Source organism: Xyrauchen texanus, chromosome 7, assembly GCF_025860055.1.
Source record: "Xyrauchen texanus isolate HMW12.3.18 chromosome 7, RBS_HiC_50CHRs, whole genome shotgun sequence".
NCBI lineage: Eukaryota > Metazoa > Chordata > Actinopteri > Cypriniformes > Catostomidae > Xyrauchen > Xyrauchen texanus.
In genome coordinates, this window is record NC_068282.1 from 40,124,815 (window position 1) to 40,147,800 (window position 22,986).

General features: G+C 37.3%; 1 protein-coding gene across 1 annotated transcript; it reads right to left on the reverse strand.

Annotated features, from left to right (window-relative positions):
• Positions 1 to 1,648: 1,648 nt before the first annotated feature.
• On the reverse strand, positions 1,649 to 17,591 carry atg9a (ATG9 autophagy related 9 homolog A (S. cerevisiae)). Its single transcript, XM_052129729.1, has 14 exons — positions 17,444 to 17,591; positions 9,770 to 9,921; positions 9,555 to 9,598; positions 9,316 to 9,380; positions 8,972 to 9,121; positions 8,504 to 8,645; positions 7,536 to 8,284; positions 7,304 to 7,457; positions 6,978 to 7,157; positions 6,627 to 6,866; positions 4,994 to 5,232; positions 3,840 to 3,957; positions 3,188 to 3,392; positions 1,649 to 1,822 (listed from the first exon to the last, which is right to left on the reverse strand). Exons 2-14 carry the CDS (start codon positions 9,870 to 9,872, stop codon positions 1,674 to 1,676), a joined length of 2,538 nt encoding a protein of 845 aa, XP_051985689.1. The 5' UTR covers positions 9,873 to 9,921; positions 17,444 to 17,591; the 3' UTR covers positions 1,649 to 1,673.
• Between the last annotated feature and the right edge of the window lie 5,395 nt (positions 17,592 to 22,986).

Below are 22,986 nucleotides of genomic sequence, written 5' to 3' on the forward strand. Positions count from 1 at the left end.
TGTAAATACACAAGTATAAGCTTAGTGGATTTGAGTTTAAGAGTTTTAAACATACGAGCCCGGGTGCCACTTTCATAAAGCAACGGTGGCCCATGTCCTATAATACATAAGACCTCAAAAACTGTTTCAGTAATCAAACTACTAAATACATTTTATTGATAAATTTACAACTGTACAAAATTTAAATTCTCTATATATACCTGAAAAGAAAGATAATGTAAAATGCACAGACGCAGTTGATCAATTAGATAAGGTCACATAAGCTTTTCACAGGCTAGTTATTAAAAACCTTTACCATTGTAAAGGTCAAGGGTCATGCACAATTAGTATTTTGTACACTTTCTCTCCAAGCACAATGTAGAGGATGCAATGTACAATATGAGAAACGCTGTCAGTTCAAGTTAAACAAAATATATGGTTTACATTTATTTTTTGCTGTTATGTACGATGAATGATATGTATAAACATGCCAAAAACTTTGTAGTCACCCAGAAATGATTATTTTTGTCCCTTTAGCAGTTATGGTTTTTAGGAGTGTGCAGCAACCTGCTATCATCCAACAAGTGTCATGCACTTTCGAGCGCCAAAAAGAAGCCAGCCGGTCCTGAGGTATTTTAAATCCTATACCTCCTCACTCATTTTTATGAAAGACAGTTCTTTATTCTCTGATCCATGGATGTTAAACAAACTGAAAATGTTGTGGTTTACCTTATAGACACAAGCGTACACCATCTAAACTGTATGTTTATAAAAAATAAAATAAAAAGACTTATTTGCCCAATGTCGTTTAATTATTTGGATATGTAAAAATTCTAAAGTGCATTCTCATTAAATTTTGTGCAAATAATAACATAAAGAGCATGCATTTTATTTCCAGTGCCATGCTTGAACTATTTGGTAATCCCTCATAGAGACGGGGCTTGAAAATGTTATCTTATTTCGAGAATATCATAAATTTGTGTTCATTTTAACAAAATTACCAAAAGCATTTCAGAGATGCTAAGCACAAAATTCCTACATGACCACTGACAATCTTTGACAACAGAATTTAAATCTAAAGGTCAACTGAATGCTACCGTTTTTGGACACTGTGGGAATGGGTTATGTCAAAATAACTTCAATGTAATAGTTTATTCCAGAAGATTATTTACTGAGTTGCCAATTCACAATGAAAAGACAAAAAAATAATAAAAAGAAGAAAAGAAAAGCATCATTTGCAATATGAACTATGTAAATAAATATACAAATATAATTCCTCACAGAATCACAAATCTGTCCGTTTTTCAATATGACTGGATCAATTAGTTAGATGTTCCCATTCAGGTATATGGATAATTAGGTGTTTTTTATAATTTCATCCAATATAGTGAATTATCAATTTCTAGTAAACTCAAAAATGTTTTACATGCTTCAGCCATATGAAATCAATTTGATATAATGCCACACTGTGACATACAATAGTAAAGCTTGAGCACTTGACACTGTCCAAGAGTACATAAATATTACTTTTTTTTATCAGAGTCCAAAAGTAAATGGATGCTGTGAGTCCTTTGTGGGTACTTCATCTATGACAAACCTTTAAGTCACCTATGAAATGACAAAAAAAACAAGAAAGAAAAAAATATTAGGTATCCATCTAATGGGAGTTAGTGTTGCTTCATACCTACAAGTTTTTATACCTTGTGGACGTGTGGTGGAAGCTCATCCTCAGACCCCTCCTCGGGAACAGGGCCATGGTGCCGACTCCTTTGTGTCTCCTCAGACCAGCCTCCCATAGGCATACGAGGTGTTCTCTGGACTCGAGAGCTTCCAGAAATAGAATCTGTGGGAGACAGAGATTTAGATTCTGCAAGGCTCAAATTACAACTATGTACAGTAGGTGCCTCCATGAAGATTACATTATGAATTATCAGGACAAATAATGGGCAAATGAGTCTAATTTTGAGGAGTTGCTACTTCCTCATTTAACCGCTTACAGATTTTATTTTGTTTTGTTTTTTTACACTTGTTTACACACTAAAAGTGGTACTTGAGGCACACTCAGTGAAACCATTAACTCATGTACCTAATCTTCAGCCCAAGTCAAAATCTGCTTTACACTCAGTTTGCAATTGTAAAACACTTTTTGCAAAACACTAAACACAGTTCTCTACGTTAGACATATCATTCAAAACTAACAGCTCTTGTTTCATTTGGAAAACACTGCCACTGCCACACTCATTTACCGATTACCTACACCCAGTGCTCATGTGTGAAAACACTTATATCTAATTTCTTCACTTAGATATCAGAACTTAAGATGAAAATACAATGATTTGAGAAAGAAATGTAATTTTTCCCCCCTTGCATTTCTGTTTATATTGTTTATGCTTAAAATGTTAAAGTCTCCATATACATAAGTCAGGCATATGAGGTTTAATTTGAAAGCTTTAACTTATGCATTTATGTTACTTAAAATAACTAAATAAGGCCTAAAAACAAGTATGTTGAGAATTTGCTTTGTAATGACACCTAGATTGAGGTTCTAGACCACTAAGTGTCTAAGATATTAAATGAAACAACAAGGGTGTTGCTTTAACTAAAAATTAGACTGAATCTCTATGGACGAGCCAATCTTTGAGGGCTAAAATGCATTAGAGCACCAACTACATTTAAGATCTGTATATTGTGATTAAGATTTTTTTTTTTTTTAGTGCTTGCTGCCATCTAGTGGAATATCATGAACCTTTTCAATGTGACAGAGTGAACAGATCCAGGCTCCTAACCTGTAAATTTAGAAAGGAACTTTTAAAATTAGGGGTGTGTCACTTCTAATTTTAGGACTTATAACATTTTCATCTAAGAGTATTTCACGAAGCATTTTAAAGCTAAAAATAGCTGCTAAACCCATGAGAGCTAAGAAGTCCTCCTGAGGGCTTCTAACTCCCCAAGAGTGACTCACAAATGATCCGAAGCATTACATTTTACAAAGTTAGGAGAACAAAAAAAGTTAAAAAATAAATAAATAATTTATCATAAGATTAGAAACACATTGGAGCCTTTTATTTATTTATTTGAGGTGTTCTCTGAAAAATTACACACATTTCTGCAATTATTCCCCTATGTATGAATGGTGAGCTTTTAAATTTGAGTGTGAAAAACTGCAGGCAGCAGCCAAAAATGCACCCGAGTATAAGGGTTAAAGTACCTGCAGTTCCACTGAAGTGCCTCTGGCTGCTGTTTTGCAGTGCTGCCCCCTCCTGGTGTGTGGTGCTGGCACTTGGGAAAGTGCTGGAACGGGGAAAGTTGCGGGCCAACTCCACATCGTCATTGACACTCTCACTGCTTTCATCACTCTCTTGCCTGTGCCAGGTGTGTCGAGACATCTCACCCCGGGACTGCTGCTTATGAATCTAAGCATACACAAACATAGGGATAAAGTTATTTAAAATGCACTTCATTATCTAGATTTATCAGACTATAGACTGACTTCTTTCAACAGTCAGACTAATCATCACACATAAAAAAAACTCCTGTGGTGCCTTAATTTGTAAAAACTGCTTTACAGGCAGTCATTAGTAGCATAAGTATCAGTTGAACATGGCAGCCTCACACATAAAAATTGAAGTACTAGTAGGTTGTTCCTGCATAAGCGTATGCTTAAATCCCTAAAATGGAAGAATAGCTGGTAGAATTGATAGCAAATTAAATGCACACAGTCTGTGCTGCACATACTCTGCTAAGAGATTCACTGAACTAATTTAATGAAAGCGGTTATTATATAAACTGTTCTGACTTCGTTATCTTCTCTTAAACATATTGTAACCAACAATCTGCAGTTTGTTGTGATAGTACTTAACCTCATGCATGTAGAGAGCATGAATGCTCATCTCTGTGGAGGCATATTCTGATAAGACCAGACTGGTTAGCTGGCCTTCCCAGACACTACTGCTGGAGCTGACAGTACGAGCATCAGTGCTGAATGAGGACAAGCCAAGGAAAGAAGAGAGAAGGAAAAGGAAAACAAGGACAAATAACTGTATTAACATAACATACTTTCCTGGTTTCTGTATCTCATCTGGACTACAATCAAATGAAGAATTTCCTAAAAAGACATTAAAGCCATTTAGATTGTTTGGGCTAAAAAAAAAAAAAAAATCTTTTAACTTATTGACCAGGGCCCATATTCATAAAAAATCTTAAGGCTATAAGTAGCTCCTAACGTGTACATTTAGGAGCAACTCTTAAAAATTAGGGGTGTGTAACTTCTAATTTTAGGACTCGTAAAATTTAACCTAAGAGTAATTCATGAAGCATTTTAATGCGAAAAACTAGCTCCTAAACCCACGACAGCTTATAAGTCATCTAACTCCCTAAGAGTGACTCAAAAACAATCCGAAGCATGGATGCTGCAGCCAATATACATTTATAATTATACACTGACCATTTAAAAAGGCATCAACTGAATCACAATTGTGTCGATGTATTTTAATTATCATGTATTTTTAATTTGGGCTTTTCTCCCCAATTTGGTATGCCCAATTCCCAATGCGCTCTAGGTCCTCGTGGTGGCATAGTGACTCGCCTCAAACCGAGTGGCAGAGGACGAATCTCAGTTGCCTCCGCATCTTATCACGTGGCTTGTTGAGTGCGTTATCATGGAGATGTAGCACGTGTGGAAGCCCATGCTATTTTCCGCAGCATCCACGCACAACTCACCACGCGCCCCACCAAGAGTGGGAACCACATTATAATGACCATGAGGGGGTTGACCCAACATGACTCTACCCATTCTAGCAACTGGGCCAATTGGTTGCTTAGCAGGCCTGACGGGGGGTCACTCTGCATGCCCTGGATTTGACATTTACAGTCATAACAGTCACTCTCTTATGGTGCAGACTCTTTTTGCTTTTTAATGGAATTACAAGAATGACTTATGAAATTGACAATGAAATGCGTTGCTGATCATTTTCATTATTGATTAGTTGTTGCTGCACTTTGAGTGATCTCTTACCCTGAGCCTGCCATTGCCCGGCCAGCTACCACAGCTGGATGGTCAGATCGTGGCAGCCTGGCAGATGGGTAGCTTCCCTGCAGGTGTATACTTGTGCTGACAGGAGAGAGAGACCGGAGAGCGGACACTCCTTCACTGAATCCAATGGACACAGGATTGATGATGGAGCCCTCTCGACCCAAATGCAGTGAGGCCAAGGAGGGGGGTCCCATCAGGAGATTTGCAATAAGACTGCGAGGCTGGAAAGGAAAAAAGCAGAGTGTGTGTTTAAACTCAAAAGGATACCAAGATTCTGTGACATTCTGGTCAGCATTTAAACAACAAGGCCATCAAATGTCATCCCCTTAATCCATCATGATTGACATTACCCATAGAGCTCTCTTAGTATGCTTTCACACCTGGCTCGTTTGGAGCATTTGTTTTGAAGCCTGGTACATTTTCTTCTTCGAAGTTCAGTTCGCTTAGGGATATAGGAATATGTTAATCGCACTAGGATCCGCACCAAAACAATTGGTCTGAGACCACCTTGTCTAGGTGATTGCAAACAAACCGTGGATCAGTTTGCTTGTAGTGAGAACGCAATCTGACCCAACAGAAAAACAAACCAAACAATATCCCTCTAAAAACCATGAACATCTTAGAAGAGGACATCTGTAGGTCAGCAATTCACTGTAATTCTTCATCAAAATGTGGATATAGCCTTTTGGCCACTATATTAGATATAGTTGTATGTTTAAAATAGGAGCCATTTATCACTCCTGAGGTAATTTTAGTACGATGCTTCTCTCGGCCAATGGCCTTCAGCCCGCCAATTACCTTTGGGCCAAACAAGGCAAACTGGGGATTGAGGCAGGTGCAGTGTCAAAGGTGGAGTTTCACTGAGTCAAGTCAGAGGTTTCAGCACCAAGATCGCAGAACTTGCAGGTTGTGTCTCCAGTGCACAACGATACATGCGCATGAAAAATTAAAAACTTGCGGGTACAGTACAAATCCATTAAAATGCACAATAGACAAAGCAGTGCCCAAAGATCATGGTCCGAGATCATGGATGGGTGTGCTGGGACATCGTCCGCTGTTAGTGGAGAGACTACGTGGGACACCATGGCAGTTACAGTCAGTGTGTTGTCAATGCTAACTTATCTTGCTAGCCAGCTAATTTTTACAAATTATATAAACTCGATATGCTAGATAACATGACACCTCTGCTTGAGCTTCACTCTTGCTTGGGAAATGGGTGGGGTGTGTGATATTGGCACCATGGCGTCATTTTAAGGCCGAGTTTTAGGGCAATGCTGCATGGCATTTGGCCTGATTGTGGGAATACAGATTGATTTTGGTCTCGCGGCTCAAGATCTGAGGCTATTGGCCCTGGCCCGATAGTGGAAAAGCGAATAATGATACGCTAAATCCCAGAACAGCGTACAAACATTCTGACCAATAAGGGGGCAGTTTGCTTACATGTGACTTTTAATGATACAGTTTTGGTTGGTTTTGAAATGCGGTCTTGCCAAGAATAAACTGCAACATTGTAACAATTTTAGCCTGTTTTGGAACAAATTTGTTTAGTTAGTGTATGTTATCTGTAAAAATCTGATGGATGTTTGCAGTGCAATAATTTGTTGGTATCTCATACCTCTGAATCACACTGTAGAGAGTGGGTTGAGGTGAATGCAGGATTTTCTGTTAAGATTCCTTGTTGACCCCCAGTGGCCTCGCGGTGCACTTTCTCTTTCAGCTGGCTAATGAAATGGGTGCTCTCCCGAGGAGGCTGCCAGTGTGGGTTTGTGATGGCAAAATGCATGAGCGACAGTTCGGTCTTCCCATCCTCTGCCTGCTGATAGATGGAGGCCTCTGTTTTCCCAGCAGACATCCACTATAATGGACCAAATAAGAGGGCATAACAGTTAGCAATAAAATGAGAATTAGATAGATGCAGTTACCTAAAAAAAAAAATAAGTGGTAAACAGAGGTTTTGCATCCTTACTGCAGGATGACCATGTTGACGGACATCCATCTGTGCAAAAGAGCAGGTGTCACCCACACCAACCACGTCCACAGTAAAGTTCCTGAAAAAATCTATGATCTCCACAGATTTGCGACGCAAGCAAAAAATGAGAATGAAGGGAGTGATGATGGGACTCAGGAGCTCCTCAAGAATAAACACCTAAGGAAACAGAATGAAAGAGAGAGAGAGAGAGAGAGAGAGAGAGTGGTGGGGGGTTAATATTGTAGTTGCAGTCAGGAGAAGGGGGTAAATACTTGTGTTAGGTACATAGAGAAGTGTCTTTTTTGAGCTGCTGCATGTCTTACAGCTTTGTACTGAAAGAGCTGTGCGAACTCATCTCTGGTCTCATAGCGGTGGGCACTACCCTGCCAATGATCAGGCATGTAGTGGATGTGTGCCAAGATCACTTTAAGCAGCTGCTCTGGACAGAACACCATATGCTTGTCTGGGATGAAAGACCTAGAGAAGAAAAAAGGCAGAAAGTTTAATATTGGTCACTCCAAAAAAAAAAAAAAAACCTTTCCACTCTGTGCCCACCTGCAGACTGTGATGCAGACTCCAAGTAATGTGATACTGCTTAGCACGTGTTCCACAGCCAATACATCTTCATCGTAAATGGTCAAAGCAATCAAAACTGCTAGTATGGAGCCAGCAAAGAATGCCACGTTCTTAGCCACCACTGTCAGTAATGGTGACATGAAGCAGTTCATGTATTTGGAGGAGGCCTTGTAGCCTTTACTGAGGCGTGACATCAGCTCATGGTCTAGTTCATTAAAGTGTCGAAGGTAAAAACGGCCATACAAAGACCAACATCGAGCACCCAGACTTCCCGGCTCACGCTTGATCACCTCAGTGTAGCTGAAGAATGCGTACAGGATCTGCCAAATTAGGATAACTGGACATAGGAGAAGGTTGGCAATTCCAATCCACAAGATCCTTGAGCTTAGGCGATCTGCAAGTTCCAAACGGTTCCCTCCACGTTTGTATTCTGGTTTCAGACTCCACTCATTCTCAAAAAGAGATCCTGGGCCCCAGAAGAAAATTAGCTCAAAGTTGTACTTGAGCCCACGGGTGTAGAAAACCGTGTCACCCAGTAGAGGTAAACGAAAGCGCACAGGTAGCAGTGACTTATTGACCATTGCGACCATGTAGTTCTTAAAACGCAGTATACGGTGGTAGATGTCAAGCTCTGTTAGTTCTTTTTTGTGGATACAAATCTGGTGTTCTTTTTGTATCTCAACAATCCGTGCCTGCACCTCTTGCCAGGTGAAATAAGGAAGGTCTGTCTGCAAAAAAGAATGGAACATAAGAGTTGTTTCCAGTGTCTCAGAGATTTAACTGAATCACTACAAAGTTGTTGCTTTTATGATACTTTTGGATTTTACAGCTTCAGACACAGTAAGTACTGAAAAAAAGTGTGTTCTCTCCCACTGCCGACTCTGCTGTTAGTAGCTATGCATTTCGGTAATGTGATATTAGTAGTGAAATATAACAGAAAAGCTCACCGTGGTCATTTTTAGGGCGTTGATGTAGAATGATCTGATCTCCCAATAGCAACAAATGTTGTAGATAAACTTGATGAGACGATGGAGCCAAAAGACCCCTGATATAACAAGGATGAAGATGACAAAAACATTGTCATGGATCCTGCAACACATGTTAACAAAAGGACAGTTTGTGTTAAGCTGGATTTTTTTTGTCCGTTATCTAACATTTTATATATAATTCATAGAAACTGTAGTGACCAATTCATTTAAATTAAATATTTTGTATAAACAGACAACACACTGTGTTATATATATTAGAAAATAATTTGCTCTCATAATTTAAAGTAAAAATGCCCCTGAAAATCAGCTCCAGGGGGGAAAATATCGCCCCTTAAAAAAAAATTATAATAATACAAAATGTTAAAAAAATTCTGACATTGGTAAGAAGTAATAACATTAATGCCACATGAAAATCAAGAAATTTACCGAGCACTGCACACATCCACTGGGAGAAAAGCATCAGGGAGTGTAACCTTTGATGAATCAGTGTGATTAACAAATTTGTTGGCAAAGAGAATATCATAGTCCACACAGTTAGCCAGGAACACTGTGAATGTCACCACAAACACCAGTTGCCTAAAAAAAAAGGTGGGGTCAAGCAATGTCCAAATTATGATCCATTGTCACTACCTATAAGAACACACAAATAATGCTAAAAAATTTTTTTATAATGTCTAGTTGCAATACCCATCTAGATGGTGCAATAACAGAGCACAAGTATAGTATCTCAAGATTATGGATAAATAAAGAATAAATTAACTGGTACTTACACAAGCTCAAATATTTCTCCCAGCAGCATACAAGTAAATCCATTCTTCTGGTGTAGATTATAGACTTACTGAATGTTAAGAAAAATACAATTGGAACTGAACGATCTGTTGAGCCATTAACTATTTGTAATGTAATCAAAGCATTTTCAGTCAATATACAATACCTGATATGATTATCTATCATATGAAAATCTATTTAACCCATAAACAAGCTATTCATTTCAGTGCAAAAAGGATATTCTCTGGAAGAAAAGGTCCAGATTTTCAATGTGGTGCCATGGAGCTGCAATAAATTAGGTGAATTCATAACATCTGGGTAAATGGTTGCGAAGCATGATTGCATAATATTCATTGCACATGGTAAGGCAAGGTAGCACATGGCTCTAATATCATTTGGCAAATTAACTGTCTTGCATTGTTGCTTTATTGAAATGTGTGGGTGTTTATATTTTACATTTGGATCCCTCTGGAACATGCACCAACATGTTCTCTTCTCCAGGAGGGGAATCACTGTAGGAAGCCTCCAGGCGCTGGTATTCTGTATCAAAGTGTGCCATCCTGCCGTCAGCCCCATGAACACCTGTCACACACTATCCCTTCTGTTGCCTTTTAAATAAAAATATGTATTATTTGTAGTTAACTTGTCTTTCCAGAAATACATGTTAATTTGTAAGGTTTAACCTGTATGTGGGTCAGTGCCAAATAAGAGGGTGATAATGAGAAATCTTTCATCAAAAATCTAGTTGTGTCTGTCATGTGTCAAGTTCGTTAAAATGCAATATTTGTTTCAATGTTGGTTTCATAAATTGTTAAAATGACAATGGCATAACTCTCAATTAAATGGTATATAAATACTTTCCTTGCAACACAACTTACTCATAAATTAAAAAATATATATTTACATTTACATGTACGCATTTGGCAGACGCTTTTATCCAAAGTGACTTACAGACCCCTTATTACATCACCCAGAGCAACCTGGAGTTAACTGCCTTGCTCAAGGACACAATGGTGGTGGCTGTGGGGATCAAACCAGCGACCTTCTGATTATCAGTTATGTGCTTTAGCCCACTACACCACCACTCTTCTTTTTTTTTTTGTACAAAAATATAACAGATTTTGTAAAAAAATATAACCCTTACTTGGAGTAAGTGTTACTCCAAGTAAGGGTTACACCATTTGACCTGAACAAAATTTGCCTTTTCAGAAAAAATAAAAAATCTAAATATTTATTTTCATTTATTTATAACAATTGAATATAAAAACAATAAATAAATAAAATGAAAACAAATTCACAAACAGTCACGAGGGACTAAAGGGATTCTCTCTGTTCTATGTATTTACACCGATGTGCCAAAATGCTGTTGGTCCTCCGCTGGCCGCAAAAACAGGGCCGTCCTGCTGTGTATCTGGCACCAAGACATTAGCAGCAGATCCTGTAAATTGTGAGGTGGAGTCGCCGTTGATCGAACTTGTTGGTCAAGCTAGGGCTTGGCGGTTTTTCCGATTATTTCGAATTTCCGTTTTGACACCATTTTTTTTATACATTAAAAAAAATAATACGCTATAGTTAGCTACCTTGTAAATCCACCAACGGTTGAATAAAAAAGAGAAAAAGAATTCATAGCGCTTGTCTTAATGCCATTCCTGTTCTGATCAGCTGCACGTGTAGCGCGCTCCAAATGAACGTGACAGGTTAAAAACACGGAGATTTATATAAAAGATGGTAATATTCCCAGTACAATTGTACACAGTGTGATTGTAGCTCAGCTTCGTCCATCACGCAGGTATACACCGGCTTAAGACCATAACTTACTTCGGCATGCTCATGTTGATGAACGGTCTCATTTCTTTTCACCCATAAAAACCGTTAATTACGTGACAGTTATGGGCGCTTCATTTCAAATTCTGGAGAGGAAATATATATGGGAGAAAGAATCAAACATCCGCTGCTCCTTTTGCCATGATGATTCAGATTGATCACTAATTATTGCTTTGTTCTGTGACATGTTTTAAGGTTACTGCATCTATAGCCAACATTTGGCAAGCGATCATTTTGACAAACTTTGCTAGTGGAATTGTAATGATAGATTATTTCATATTGCTGTGCTGCTCAGCGTGAACCACTAGAGGGCGCGTGAACCACTAGAGGGGTTTATGTATACACAAATTGTTTCAACTTGATGTTTGATGTAGACTTGGTTTAGATAAAATGAATACCTACACTCGCTTAGAATGATTTATTCTATATTCTTATTCTATTATTTCTGAACATCTGGGTTTATTTGATTTTTACTTATTTTACATTTAATCTTTGTTGACAACTTACATTACATTTACATTTATCCATTTGGCAGACGCTTTTATCCAAAGGGACTTACAGTGCACTTATTGCAGGGACAATCCCCCCGGAACAACCAGGAGTTAAGTGCCTTGCTCAAGGACACAATGGTGGAGGCCGTGGGGATCGAACCAGCGACCTTCTGATTAACAGTTTAGTGCTTTAGCCCACTACGCCACTTTCTGCATTTTTGTGCTCTAACTCTTTAAAACGATCTCCTTTTGCATAAACCGTAATAAATATTATTCACACTGTGTAAAGAAATTTCATTGCAATTTTTCCAAAATGTTATTACTTCAATGGTTTCAAATGTTACAATATTCTTTGAATGTTTTTATACTTTCACTGTCCATTTATTTTCACTTTCTATTTATTACCTTCTTATATTTTATTGTAAATTGCTATAAATTTCAATGAGTACTGATTTTGTGTTACTTTGTATGTCAAACAGCACTGATTGGCTGACATGTCAATTTGCGTCTGCTGTAGTAAATACAAATTCAAATAGGTTTCTGAAGTGTTTCTACACCTCCTCAATATAGCTAAATATCCTTTTCTGGGCGTCGTTTCCCAATAACTATTGATCTTAACTGTTAAGAGCATTTTATACCAGCGATTTTATGAACGTTCGTTATTTTTTATGCGCAACCAGGATGTGAAATAGCACCTGCCACACTCCAAATGCAACGAGGCTCAATCCAGTTCACAAGCTCCTTGTCCAAATGTAGGTATTTCATACGCGAGTAAATTTGCTCATCTACCTGCAACAGGTGGGTGACCTGTAAGACGTCTCGGAGTGACACATGATAAGATATGCTGTTAGTCAAAAAGACTAAAGCATGAAGAAACACACTTCAAATCAAATCATCTGCCTCCATTTATGAATGATGCCACTGAATTTACAAGGCATCTTCTCTTGGACTATTTAAAGGGTCATTCACCACTGGCCACTGTCCTTTTAACAAATTCATATCCATAACAGAAACATCTTTGCTCACAACAAGGGACTATCCTACTGATTTTATGAATGGTTAAATTTTTTTTCAAAATGAGCAGGTGGTAATACAGAAAGGATGTTTGTTTAGCTACATTTTGTTACTCAATAGCCTATTAAGACTTTGCTTGCTTTGAAGCAGATTTTATTCAATTGGATCAGTTCATTTTAATAGATTTTCAATGCAGTTTTCCCAGTGATGAGAGAATAACGTCTGTGATACGTTAATTTTAAGAACTCACTGTAAGGGACTATCAAGCAATTATGATAAATATATTAGGCTTAACAGTAGTATTTTGATTGTATCATATCTATAATACAATATGATCATGTTAAAAAGGTATTTTTCTATTGGCATACTTAATATTATTTTATAAGAATTTGTATTGCTATTATTTACAGGATGAGGTTCCAACATGCAGGTACAAAATATTACAAACATCTTCATTACCACAACCAATTTGAGGAGAGCTACTTTTTTTTCCAATAATATCAGTCCTAAAATTTCTATCTCTGATAATCACATTTTCTTGGGAAAAAGTAAAAAAAAAAAAAAAAAGTACAAATATACTGCTATAAAACCAAAGTCTGCTGTACTTGTGCTTCTGGACATCAGTTAATATTCTGCCCATGTTTTGAGCCTTATTGTGATGACTGTCAGCCACTGACAAAGGACAATGCGGCCACTGACCTGCCTCTGGGGCAGCTGCCAATAAATTGTGGCTATATATAGGCTGATATCTTTTTAATAAAATATGCAGTGTTATATTACTGTCTTTGAAATGCTATTACTTCTCAGTGTTTAAAACATGATCATATTAGGAGATCTACATTAATGCTATGCCCTTTACTTTTTCAATCTTCATTATTACATTTTTTTCAGACCCTGATCAGCAAACACCAGGAGGTCTAGGGCCACAACCTACAACACCATCTACCAGGTACATTAGATAAAGAGAGCAATATTTTATTAAAAATATATCAGCCTTTTGTTGTGGAAATTCTTAATATGAATACAACCTACTAATCTGACTACAGTATCTCAAGGTAATTCCATTCCCAATGTATGGTGATGGCGTCCCGTCAAGAAGCTACCATCACTACCTCAAACCACACGTGAGCACCAGGTCTTTAGCATCTAGGCACTCTCACCGCCCTTCTCAGGTGTACGCTGGTCCGATACAGGATCATTAATACTAACTCTGAGTATTACGGCTACTCGCTTATTATTCAACACGATCACTGTCCCTGCTGTGGTCCTCTGAGCTAAGAATCTTTAGTACTTCTATTCTGCAGCTGCACAGCATATACCAGACACAACTCCCAAGTTGCTCTTTGCAGGAATCAAGTTTTATTCATGGCCGAGAGCTCACTGGTCACAACAACCAAGAGAGTCTCCCCGAACAGAAAGATACATGTACATTTATTTCTTACAGTTGAGTAAAAATCAAATGTCACTCAATTCTTCTTCACTGTAATTGGTTATACTGTTCTGGTGATTGGTTTGTAATGATCTAAGCAAATCATATGACTGTTAGTTCTATTGTGTTAAGCACTTTTCGGTAAGTCTAGATTCTTTGATCGTTTGTTGTATACATGGTCTTTGACCTGAGCATCCTTAGTCTGCACTTTTCTGCACATTTCATGTTAAAATACCCTTTTTACCAATTCTGAGGCCATTACATAAAACATTTCAGTCACACTATTCATAGAATGCACAATTTATTGGCAGCTGCCCCAAACAGTTGCAGGTCAGTGGCAGCATTGTCCTTTGTCAGTGGCTGACAGTCATCACAATAAGGCTCAAACCATGGGCAGAATATTAACTGATGTCCAGAAGCACAAGTACAGCGGACTTGGCTTTTATAGCTGTATATTTGTACTTTTTTAACTTTTTCCCCCAAGGAAATGGGAGTATCAGAAATACTTCCTGCATTCTGGTGAATTTTGAATGCATTTGAATCATAATGTAACCTATGAACAGCAAATACAATTCTAGGACAAATATTCTTGGAAAAAGTAGCTCTCCTCGAATTGGTTGTGGTAATGAAGATGTTTTTTTTTTATATTTTGTACCTGCATGTAGGAACCTCATCCTGTAAATAATAGCAATAAAAACATCTTATAAAATAATATTAAGTATGCCAATAGAAAAAGGCATTTTTAATATGATACAATGCTACTGTTAGGCCTAATATATTTATCATAATTGCTCGATAGTCCCTTACAGGGAGTTCTTAAAATTAACGTATCACAGACGTTATTCTCTCATCACTGGGAAAACTGCATTGAAAATCTATTAAAATGAACTGATCCAATTGAATAAAATCTGCTTCAAAGCAAACAAAGTCTTAATAGGCTATTGAGTAACAAAATGTAGCTAAACAAACATCGTTTCTGTATTACCACCTGCTCATTTTGAAAAAATGTAACCATTCATAAAATCAGTAGGATAGTCGCCTTATGAGCAAATATGTTTCTGTTATGAATTAGTTAAAAGGACAGTGGGCAGAGGTGAACGGATCCTTTAAGTAGTCCAAGAGAAGATGCTGTGCAAATTCAGTGGCATCATTCATAAACAGCGACAGATGGCGTGTAAATATAGTGGCATCATTCATAAACAGCGGCATCTGCCTCGTAAATGCAGAGGCATTTCAGCGGCAGATCCAGTGTAAATTCACTGGCATAATTAATAAACAGGGGCATACTCCATTTAAATTCAGCGGCACATGCCGTAATAAGAGTGCCGAAGTCATGACGTCACTTTGTAGGCCAAAACGGAAGTTAGCGGCGCATGGGTTCCCTCGATCGAAAAGCTATGCATTTTCCCCATAGACTTTTGGAAAATCGCAAAAAATAAGATCTGTGTTCAACAAAGAGTTGTGACCCTTACACGTTTTGTCTATCAAGATAATATTTACAAGTTAATCCAAAATGTATACATTTTGAAGCCTAAATAAAGCCGTCAGATATAAAATGCTAACGGTAGGCTATAAACGGACTACAGCACACCATGGTCGCGGATCAACGTCATCATCAAGCTTCCTCAAACTTTATTTAAAAAACAAATCGCTCATTATGATCTGCGCTGTGTATGAACACTTATCCACATTTTCATGAGAAATATTGCCCATTCGTTTTTTCCAAAAATGTTAGAAACTAATTTTGTTTATGCGTGCCTCTCTGAGATTTTTTTAAAATCTTTTGTTAATGTTTTATTTATTCGTTTATTATTTTGTTAGTTTATATAAACCTTAATATTATTTTCTTTGTGATTAAGATTATTATGCCTTGATCATTGTGCCCCAAATAAACTTTAAAGATAATCTTTCACTGTATTATGTTTGATTGTATGTTTGCATACCATTTGCTAATTTGCCAGAAAAAAAAAAACACGATTTTACCATCTCATAAGCACTAACGTTAGCTATGGCGTATGAATTTCCAATCTTATGTCCTTTTTCTTAGACGATAGAAAAACCATAGATTGAGGAGAGAACCACTATAAATCACAGAATCCTGTGTACAAAAATATTTGGAAAAACTACAATTTGAAAAGATTAAATATATAACGTTATGTATATTAACTGAAAGGTAAACTTCTAAGAATGTAAGGCTGTTTGTCATGATGACGTCTAAAGTCCCCGCCAAAGGATGTAGTCCCTTTTAAAAACTTGTTAGCAATCACTGTTTTTAAGACACAATAAAGTTTAAAAAACCACAAGCAGGTTATAACTGGTGTGTTTTATTTCATAGATCAAAACGTGAAAATATTTAGAGGCTTTGTTAACCACAGACCTTATTTCAGGCGATTTAGCAAAAACCCATTCAAAAAACCCATAGACTTTAGGGCGAGGGAACCAGAAGTGCTAAAATACTAACTCACTTCCGCGTTTTGGCCTACAAAGTGACGTCATAACTTCGGCACTCTATGTCAGCGGCAACTGAGCATGAAACCGGAAGTGCCGCGATTAGAGCTTGCTGTCTCTCTTTTTTGACCAACATATGTGCTTCCCCTCTTTTAAAAAAAGACCAGCCGCCACTGCATGTCAGACTGTACGATACACGTCATAGCAAAGACTTTGATTCCGATCGTTCCGATTGAAATCGTTTAATATCCCTAACATTTGTCTGAGACGGCAAAATCGTAGCCAAACTATTAAAGTGTGAACCCGCTTTAGAGCTCACTGTGAAAAAGCGGCGGGCCCATGTTCGAGAAACGTACATGGAGGCTACGGGCAGAAGAAGCCAAAGCAAGCTCACCAATATTCTCTGGTTACTAACTTTGACATTACTAGAGCGCTTTTAAAACACGCGTTGGACCAGTTTGGCCAGCAATGTGAAATGAATAAATCAATGCAACCGGAAGGAACGTCCTTGCATTGAAATGTAACATAACATCTACATCAACAACGGCTCTTACCTTGTACCTCCCGCCATCCCATATAAAACTATTACGGGACCAATTCCGCTCTTCCTATAGATTAAATAACAAATTAATAAATAGAATACTAATAATAATAATAATAATAATAATAATCACATGCAGTCAATTGCTGCAAAAGTCTCAAAACCATACAGGTTTCAAACACGTTTCCTTCAGAAAGCTTATTATCCACGCATGACATACTTAAAAAAATAAAAAATAATATGTTATTATCCCTGGCCGAAAGCACTCAGGTGTTTATGCCAACAAAATATTGGGGCTAACATGCGCGTCATATTGAGAAACACCCGCAGCAACAACCGGCGATACACTAGCCAAGAAAAAATGGACTGGATTGAATTCTTACCTCATTCGAATATAAGGAACGGTGATTAAAAATTTGCGCTCAGTTTAAAAATATCAAGATCCATTTTGTTTTCGCATTTGAAGCATTTTTGGTTTCGTTTCTTAACGCAGAGTACAGAGGCCGCGTCAGCGTGACACATTTGCTGTCCAATGAGCAGCAGGTTTGGGATAAGCCAATAGTAGTTGGTTCTTTATTTGGTCCTTGATGCACACAGCTTGTACTATGCAGTAGCCCACTAGTAATGGAATGCGATAATAGCTGTTACGGAAAACAAAAGCTATATTGTCAATAAATATTTTTTGTGTGCATGTATACAAAACACATTCTCAAACACTTAAACATCCACAGATGAAGCAGAGGTCGTGACTTCAGAATACACGAAGAAAGCAGGTGAGACAAAACATTGATATGGAAAATGTATTTTAATAAACTAAAACCCTGCAAGAAACAGGACAAAAATCAGGCAAGTACAACAGGATATTAAAATGTAAAATCAGTAATGACGTCAAACATGGTGTTTGTATTATAGCAATTTAGCATGATTACTGTAGTATATTTTTATCAAGTTAATCAGGAATAATCAATGAAAACATTGTTGATTTATACCACAGTTATGTCTGAGGGGCAAACATGCAGTTTACTCTATGTAAAGGCCTGTGACGTGATGAATATGTGCTCACATATGTTTGATTATTTGACTGTGTGTGCAGAAACATAAATAGCATTACTTAGGGGGGAGAACTGATCTCTTCCAAAGGACATTCTGTTACTTCTTAATATGGTCAAGACCAGAGTCAATGAAGAGCATGATAGATAATGCATGTAAGCCCCACCTTGTTTGAGGAGGTGTATTTAAGTAAAACTAAACCAGAGATGGTTCAGTTGTTGTTGTTGTTGGTACTGTGGTTTCACCATAGGCAACTCGGCTTTATTGTGCGATAATAAAGTCTATTCTTCTGAAATCAAAACCCCAAAGATGCTGAGTGATTTTTCACAAAATTGGCATGAAAAACTACTACATTACTCAAGGAAATGGGGCCTGTCTAGATTTGATAAAAAATTACGTTTTTTCAAATAGTGATGATGCTGTTTTTACATAAGTAATGTCCTGACTATACTTTGTGATCTGTTGAATGCCACTTTGATGAATTAAAACTACCAATTTCCTTCAGAAACAGCTAAATCTGTACATTATTCCAAACTTTTGGCCCCCAGTGCATTTGGCCCCCAGTGCACTGCCAAGGAAGAGCAAAAAAATAAAATATAATTAAAAAAAAGCCTCTCTACTGCCCCCTGGAGGAGGCAAGAAAAAGGACCAGGCTGTCCTTTGCCACAGAGAAAGCTAAATTAATGAAAGTCAATCAAACAACCAATTTCAAAGTATAAATAAATAAATCCCAGTCGAGCCAGTTGGGAGTGTATGAGTTAAAACAATAAAGCAAAAAGAAAAGAAAAAATTTAACAGCACCTGGTAGTCCCAGGCAGTCTCCCATCCATGTATTTGCCAGGCCCAAACCTGCTTTGTTTTCAAGATCAGGCATGCCTAGAGTAGTATGGATGTCATCAAGAGTTTCTGCAATCTTCAGGCTATTTAGAGGAAGACCAGGGAGATTTTTCCAAGATAGCGCAGCTTGTGTAACGGAAGTGACGCATGAGCCGGTTGAAAGAAAAGCTGGACTGAACGAATAATTACGACGGTTCCGGGACTTTTGCTGGATGGCGCCATCGTCAGTGGGAAGTAGAATGGGAAAGGAGGGGAGGCACAGATGAACAGAGTGAAAAAAATATTAAATGCATGAAAAGGTTTGGTGATCAGTTTGGGGTAAGTAAAATGAATCCATTAAAATTGACAAAGATGATAAATAAATCTATTGGAAATATAGATTTAACAAAAGTATTATCTGATGGACATGTGTTGGTGGGATGTAACAAAGAAGAACAGGCAAATAAAGCTCTTAAACTTAAAGAAATAGTCAGAATGGTTAGTACAAACTAAGTAGGAGAAAAGGGTAGTAATAGGGGACAAAGAGGTGTTATTTCTGGGGTCCCACTTAACATAGGCATGGATGAAATGAAAAGTAATGTAAAGGGAGGAATAATATTGAATGCACAAAGAATGAAATCAATTGTGGGAGGAAATAGAAGAGAAAATGAAACAGTAATGATAGAATTTCAAGGAGAAGAAATACCCCCCAAAAAAATGAAATGAAGTGATGTTATAGAGGCAGCATCAGAAACAATATCACAAAGTAAAGGGAGAATGAAAAGGAAAGCTTGTTCAATGGAGGACTAACACGTGTAGCAAGGTGATATGAGACAGAAATAGAGCTTTTAGAAGTCTTAAGAGAACACAATTATACACAATTAATTGAATACCAGAGAGCCCAAGCAGTAGCGAGGAAAACAATAAGATAAGCTAAGAGAGGAAGCTGGCAAAGTTTTTTCAATGAGATTGAAGATCAACTCCAGTAGGAGAAGTGTGTAATATGATCAATAGAATGGGGGGTAGTAGAAAGGAATGGGAGTATCCAGTATTAGAAGTAAGGTTAAGTTGCAGTTACAGACAAAGATAAAGCAGAAATGTTGGTAAAAGCATTGGTCCAGATACATGGGTCAGGGAACTTAAACGAGGAAGGAAGGAGGGAGGGAAATAACAAAGGGGAAATGTTTAAAAATACTGGAAAAGAGAGGGGGAAATGGAAGATCAGCCAATCAACTTTCCATTTATTCTAGAAAAAATTAAAAAAAGAGCTTTAAGTAAATCAGCCAATACTCATACATCACCAGGGAAGGATCAAATAGGGTATTTAATGCAGAGACACCTTAAGGATGGGGGCAATGAGGAAACTGTTGACATGATATAATGTGAGTATGTGAGGAAGGTATACTTCCAAAAGCATGGAAAGCAGCTATAATAATTCCTATTAGGAAGCCTGGGAATGATCCATTTAAGCCCATAGGCCGTTAGCCCTTACATCGAAAATATGTAAAATTATGGAAAGGATGGTCACAGAAAGGTTAACATATTCTTCAGAAAAGTGAGGACTAATAACAAAATACCAGTGGATTTAGAAAAGGAAGAGGAACAATGGATCCTATTGAATGTCTGGAAAATGAAATTAGAAAAAGCACATATAAATAAAGAATCAGTTGTAGTGGTATTTTTTGATGTTAAAAAAGCATATGACATGATGTGGAAAGAGGGTCTTCTGATAAAACTAAAAATGATGAATAAAGGATTTTATGAGAAATAGGACTATTCAAGTAGGGTAGGAAATTAAATATCTAATAGACATGAAATAGAAAATGGGAGTCCACAAGGAAGTGTAATACGTCCATTAAAGTTTTATATAATGATTAATGATGTTTTTTCTGAAGTTCAACCAGATATAGGAAGATCTCTTTTTGAAGATGATGGGGCAATTTGGAACATTCTGCATATACATAGAAAGATACAAGAAGCAATAATAAAGGTATAAAAATGGGCATATGAATGGGGATTTAAATTCTCAGTAGAAAAGACAATACAGTAGTTTTCCCAAGGAAAATAATTCTAGCAGAAATTGTTGGAAATTGTCATGAGGAGTTTAAGTAGAGTTGAACGGGAGGGCAAACAAACCAAACATAAATATGTGACAATGATTAGGTCTGTGATTAATTATGGAAGTATATGGGTCAGCATCAAAAACGTTATTGGAAAAAATAAATAAGATACAAGCTCAAGCTCTGAGGCAGTGCAGTATAGTAGTAAAATCAACATTCATATCAGCTCTGCAAGTTCTGACAGGAGAAATGCCACTAGAAGTGAGGAAACAGCGAATTATTAATTACTGGGTCAATCTTAAAGGGCATAAAGAGGAACATCCTACAAAAATGGTGATACAAATGCTGGGAACAAGATAAAATAAATTGTTTATGATGGGCAAGCAGAATATATGCAAAAGAAATGGGGATTAATTGAGTCAAGATGAGCCCAACAATTGTAATCCCAGAAACAGAACCGTGAGTACATAAGACACCACAAATAACCATGCATATGTTGGAAATAAAGAAAGCAGGAAGAGGGGAAATAGATTTACTAAAATAATTTTCAATCCATGTCAGTGTTAATTACCCCCAATATATACATATTTACATATATACATATATATTTACAGATGGGTCAAAAGATCCAGAGCATCAGACTGGAGCAGCATTTATAGTCCCAAAATGAAAAGAAAGTGGAATAAAACTAATTTGGGAGTGTATACAGTGGAAATGCTGGCAATATTCTTGGCTTAACAGTGGGTAGAAGAACACAAACCAGGATACATTTTACTATGTTCTGACTCTGTTTCAGTCCTTAAGAGCCTGAGATCTTTCAAATCCAGCCGACAAGATATTCTGTTTAGAATTTTACAAGTACATACAAGAATAATTTGAGAGGGTAGATTAATTAGGTTTATGTGGGTTCCGGCACATGTAGGTATAAAGGGAAATGAGGAGGTGGATACATTTGCAAAACAAGCATTTCAAAGAGAATCAATAGAATTACAAGTTGCATTAAGTCAGAAGATAAAGCAGTAATATGGAGTAAAGCAATAGAAGAATGGCAAGGAAAGTGGAACAATGAAACAAAGGCTAGATTTCTTTACAGCATAACCAATAAAGTTAATCAGAAAATAGGAAGCATGGGTAAGTCAAGGAAATAGGAAGTTGTTTACAACAGAATAAGGTTAGGACATTCAAATGTAAATAGTACCCTAAAAATAACAGGTTAGCATCCAGATGGGTTGTGTGAATACTCTCAGGCTGAGGAGAATATATCACATGTAATTACTGAATGCACAAATATGATGGAGGATTTGATGAAGAATGGAATTAAGGAGTGCAGTATTAAGGAATTAACAAATATGTCAAGTTGTAAAAATAGTAGAACTTTCTTTGAATTCATAAGAAAAACAGGATTGATAGGTAGAATTTAAGCTCTGCTCCGTGCTCCATTTACGTTGGATGCCACTCGCCATTAAAAACCAAGAAGGTTCCAAAATAGAGTGTTGCACGTGAAGTGGGAGGAGCGTGAGTGGAGGAAAAACATTAATCCAGGCAGCAGAGAGGATTTTTAGGAGGACAAAGGCAAGAACGGCACTTGATTTAAAGTAGGTGGAAATAATGGACGTATCTTCGGATGGTGGAAATGATCAGAATATGGAGTTCCAGGAAGTACAGTATAATAAAAGGAATATGAACAAACGTATAGTAGAACCAGACATACAAGTCAAAGTATCATGAGGAATGTTTAGGAAAGAGAAATCAAAGTAATGATCACATTTGTCAAACAAGCCAAAAAATACATGCATCCTGTTAAATTATCAAAGGCGAAAGAAAAAGAAATAGGACCAGGGAATGGGGGGAACATGTCTGAGCAATGGAAGAGTTTTGATTAAATGTAAAGATGAGAATCAGAACGCAAATGTCCTCTGTGACAGGGCAGAGGGCGGGGCCGGGTCGTGATTATACACACCCGGTCCCTTATCAGGCCAATTAAGCCTCTATTAGGGATA

Excerpts from the sequence above, each read along its gene's own strand:
- atg9a (XM_052129729.1), bottom strand. The coding sequence starts at position 9,872 with ATGGCACACTTTGATACAGAATACCAGCGCCTGGAGGCTTCCTACAGT. Across the intron at positions 9,381-9,554 it reads TGGACCTTTTCTTCCAGAGA|GTCTATAATCTACACCAGAA; the intron begins ATATCCTTTTTG and ends AACATTCAGTAA. Across the intron at positions 8,646-8,971 it reads GTGGATGTGTGCAGTGCTCG|GATCCATGACAATGTTTTTG; the intron begins GTAAATTTCTTG and ends CATGTGTTGCAG.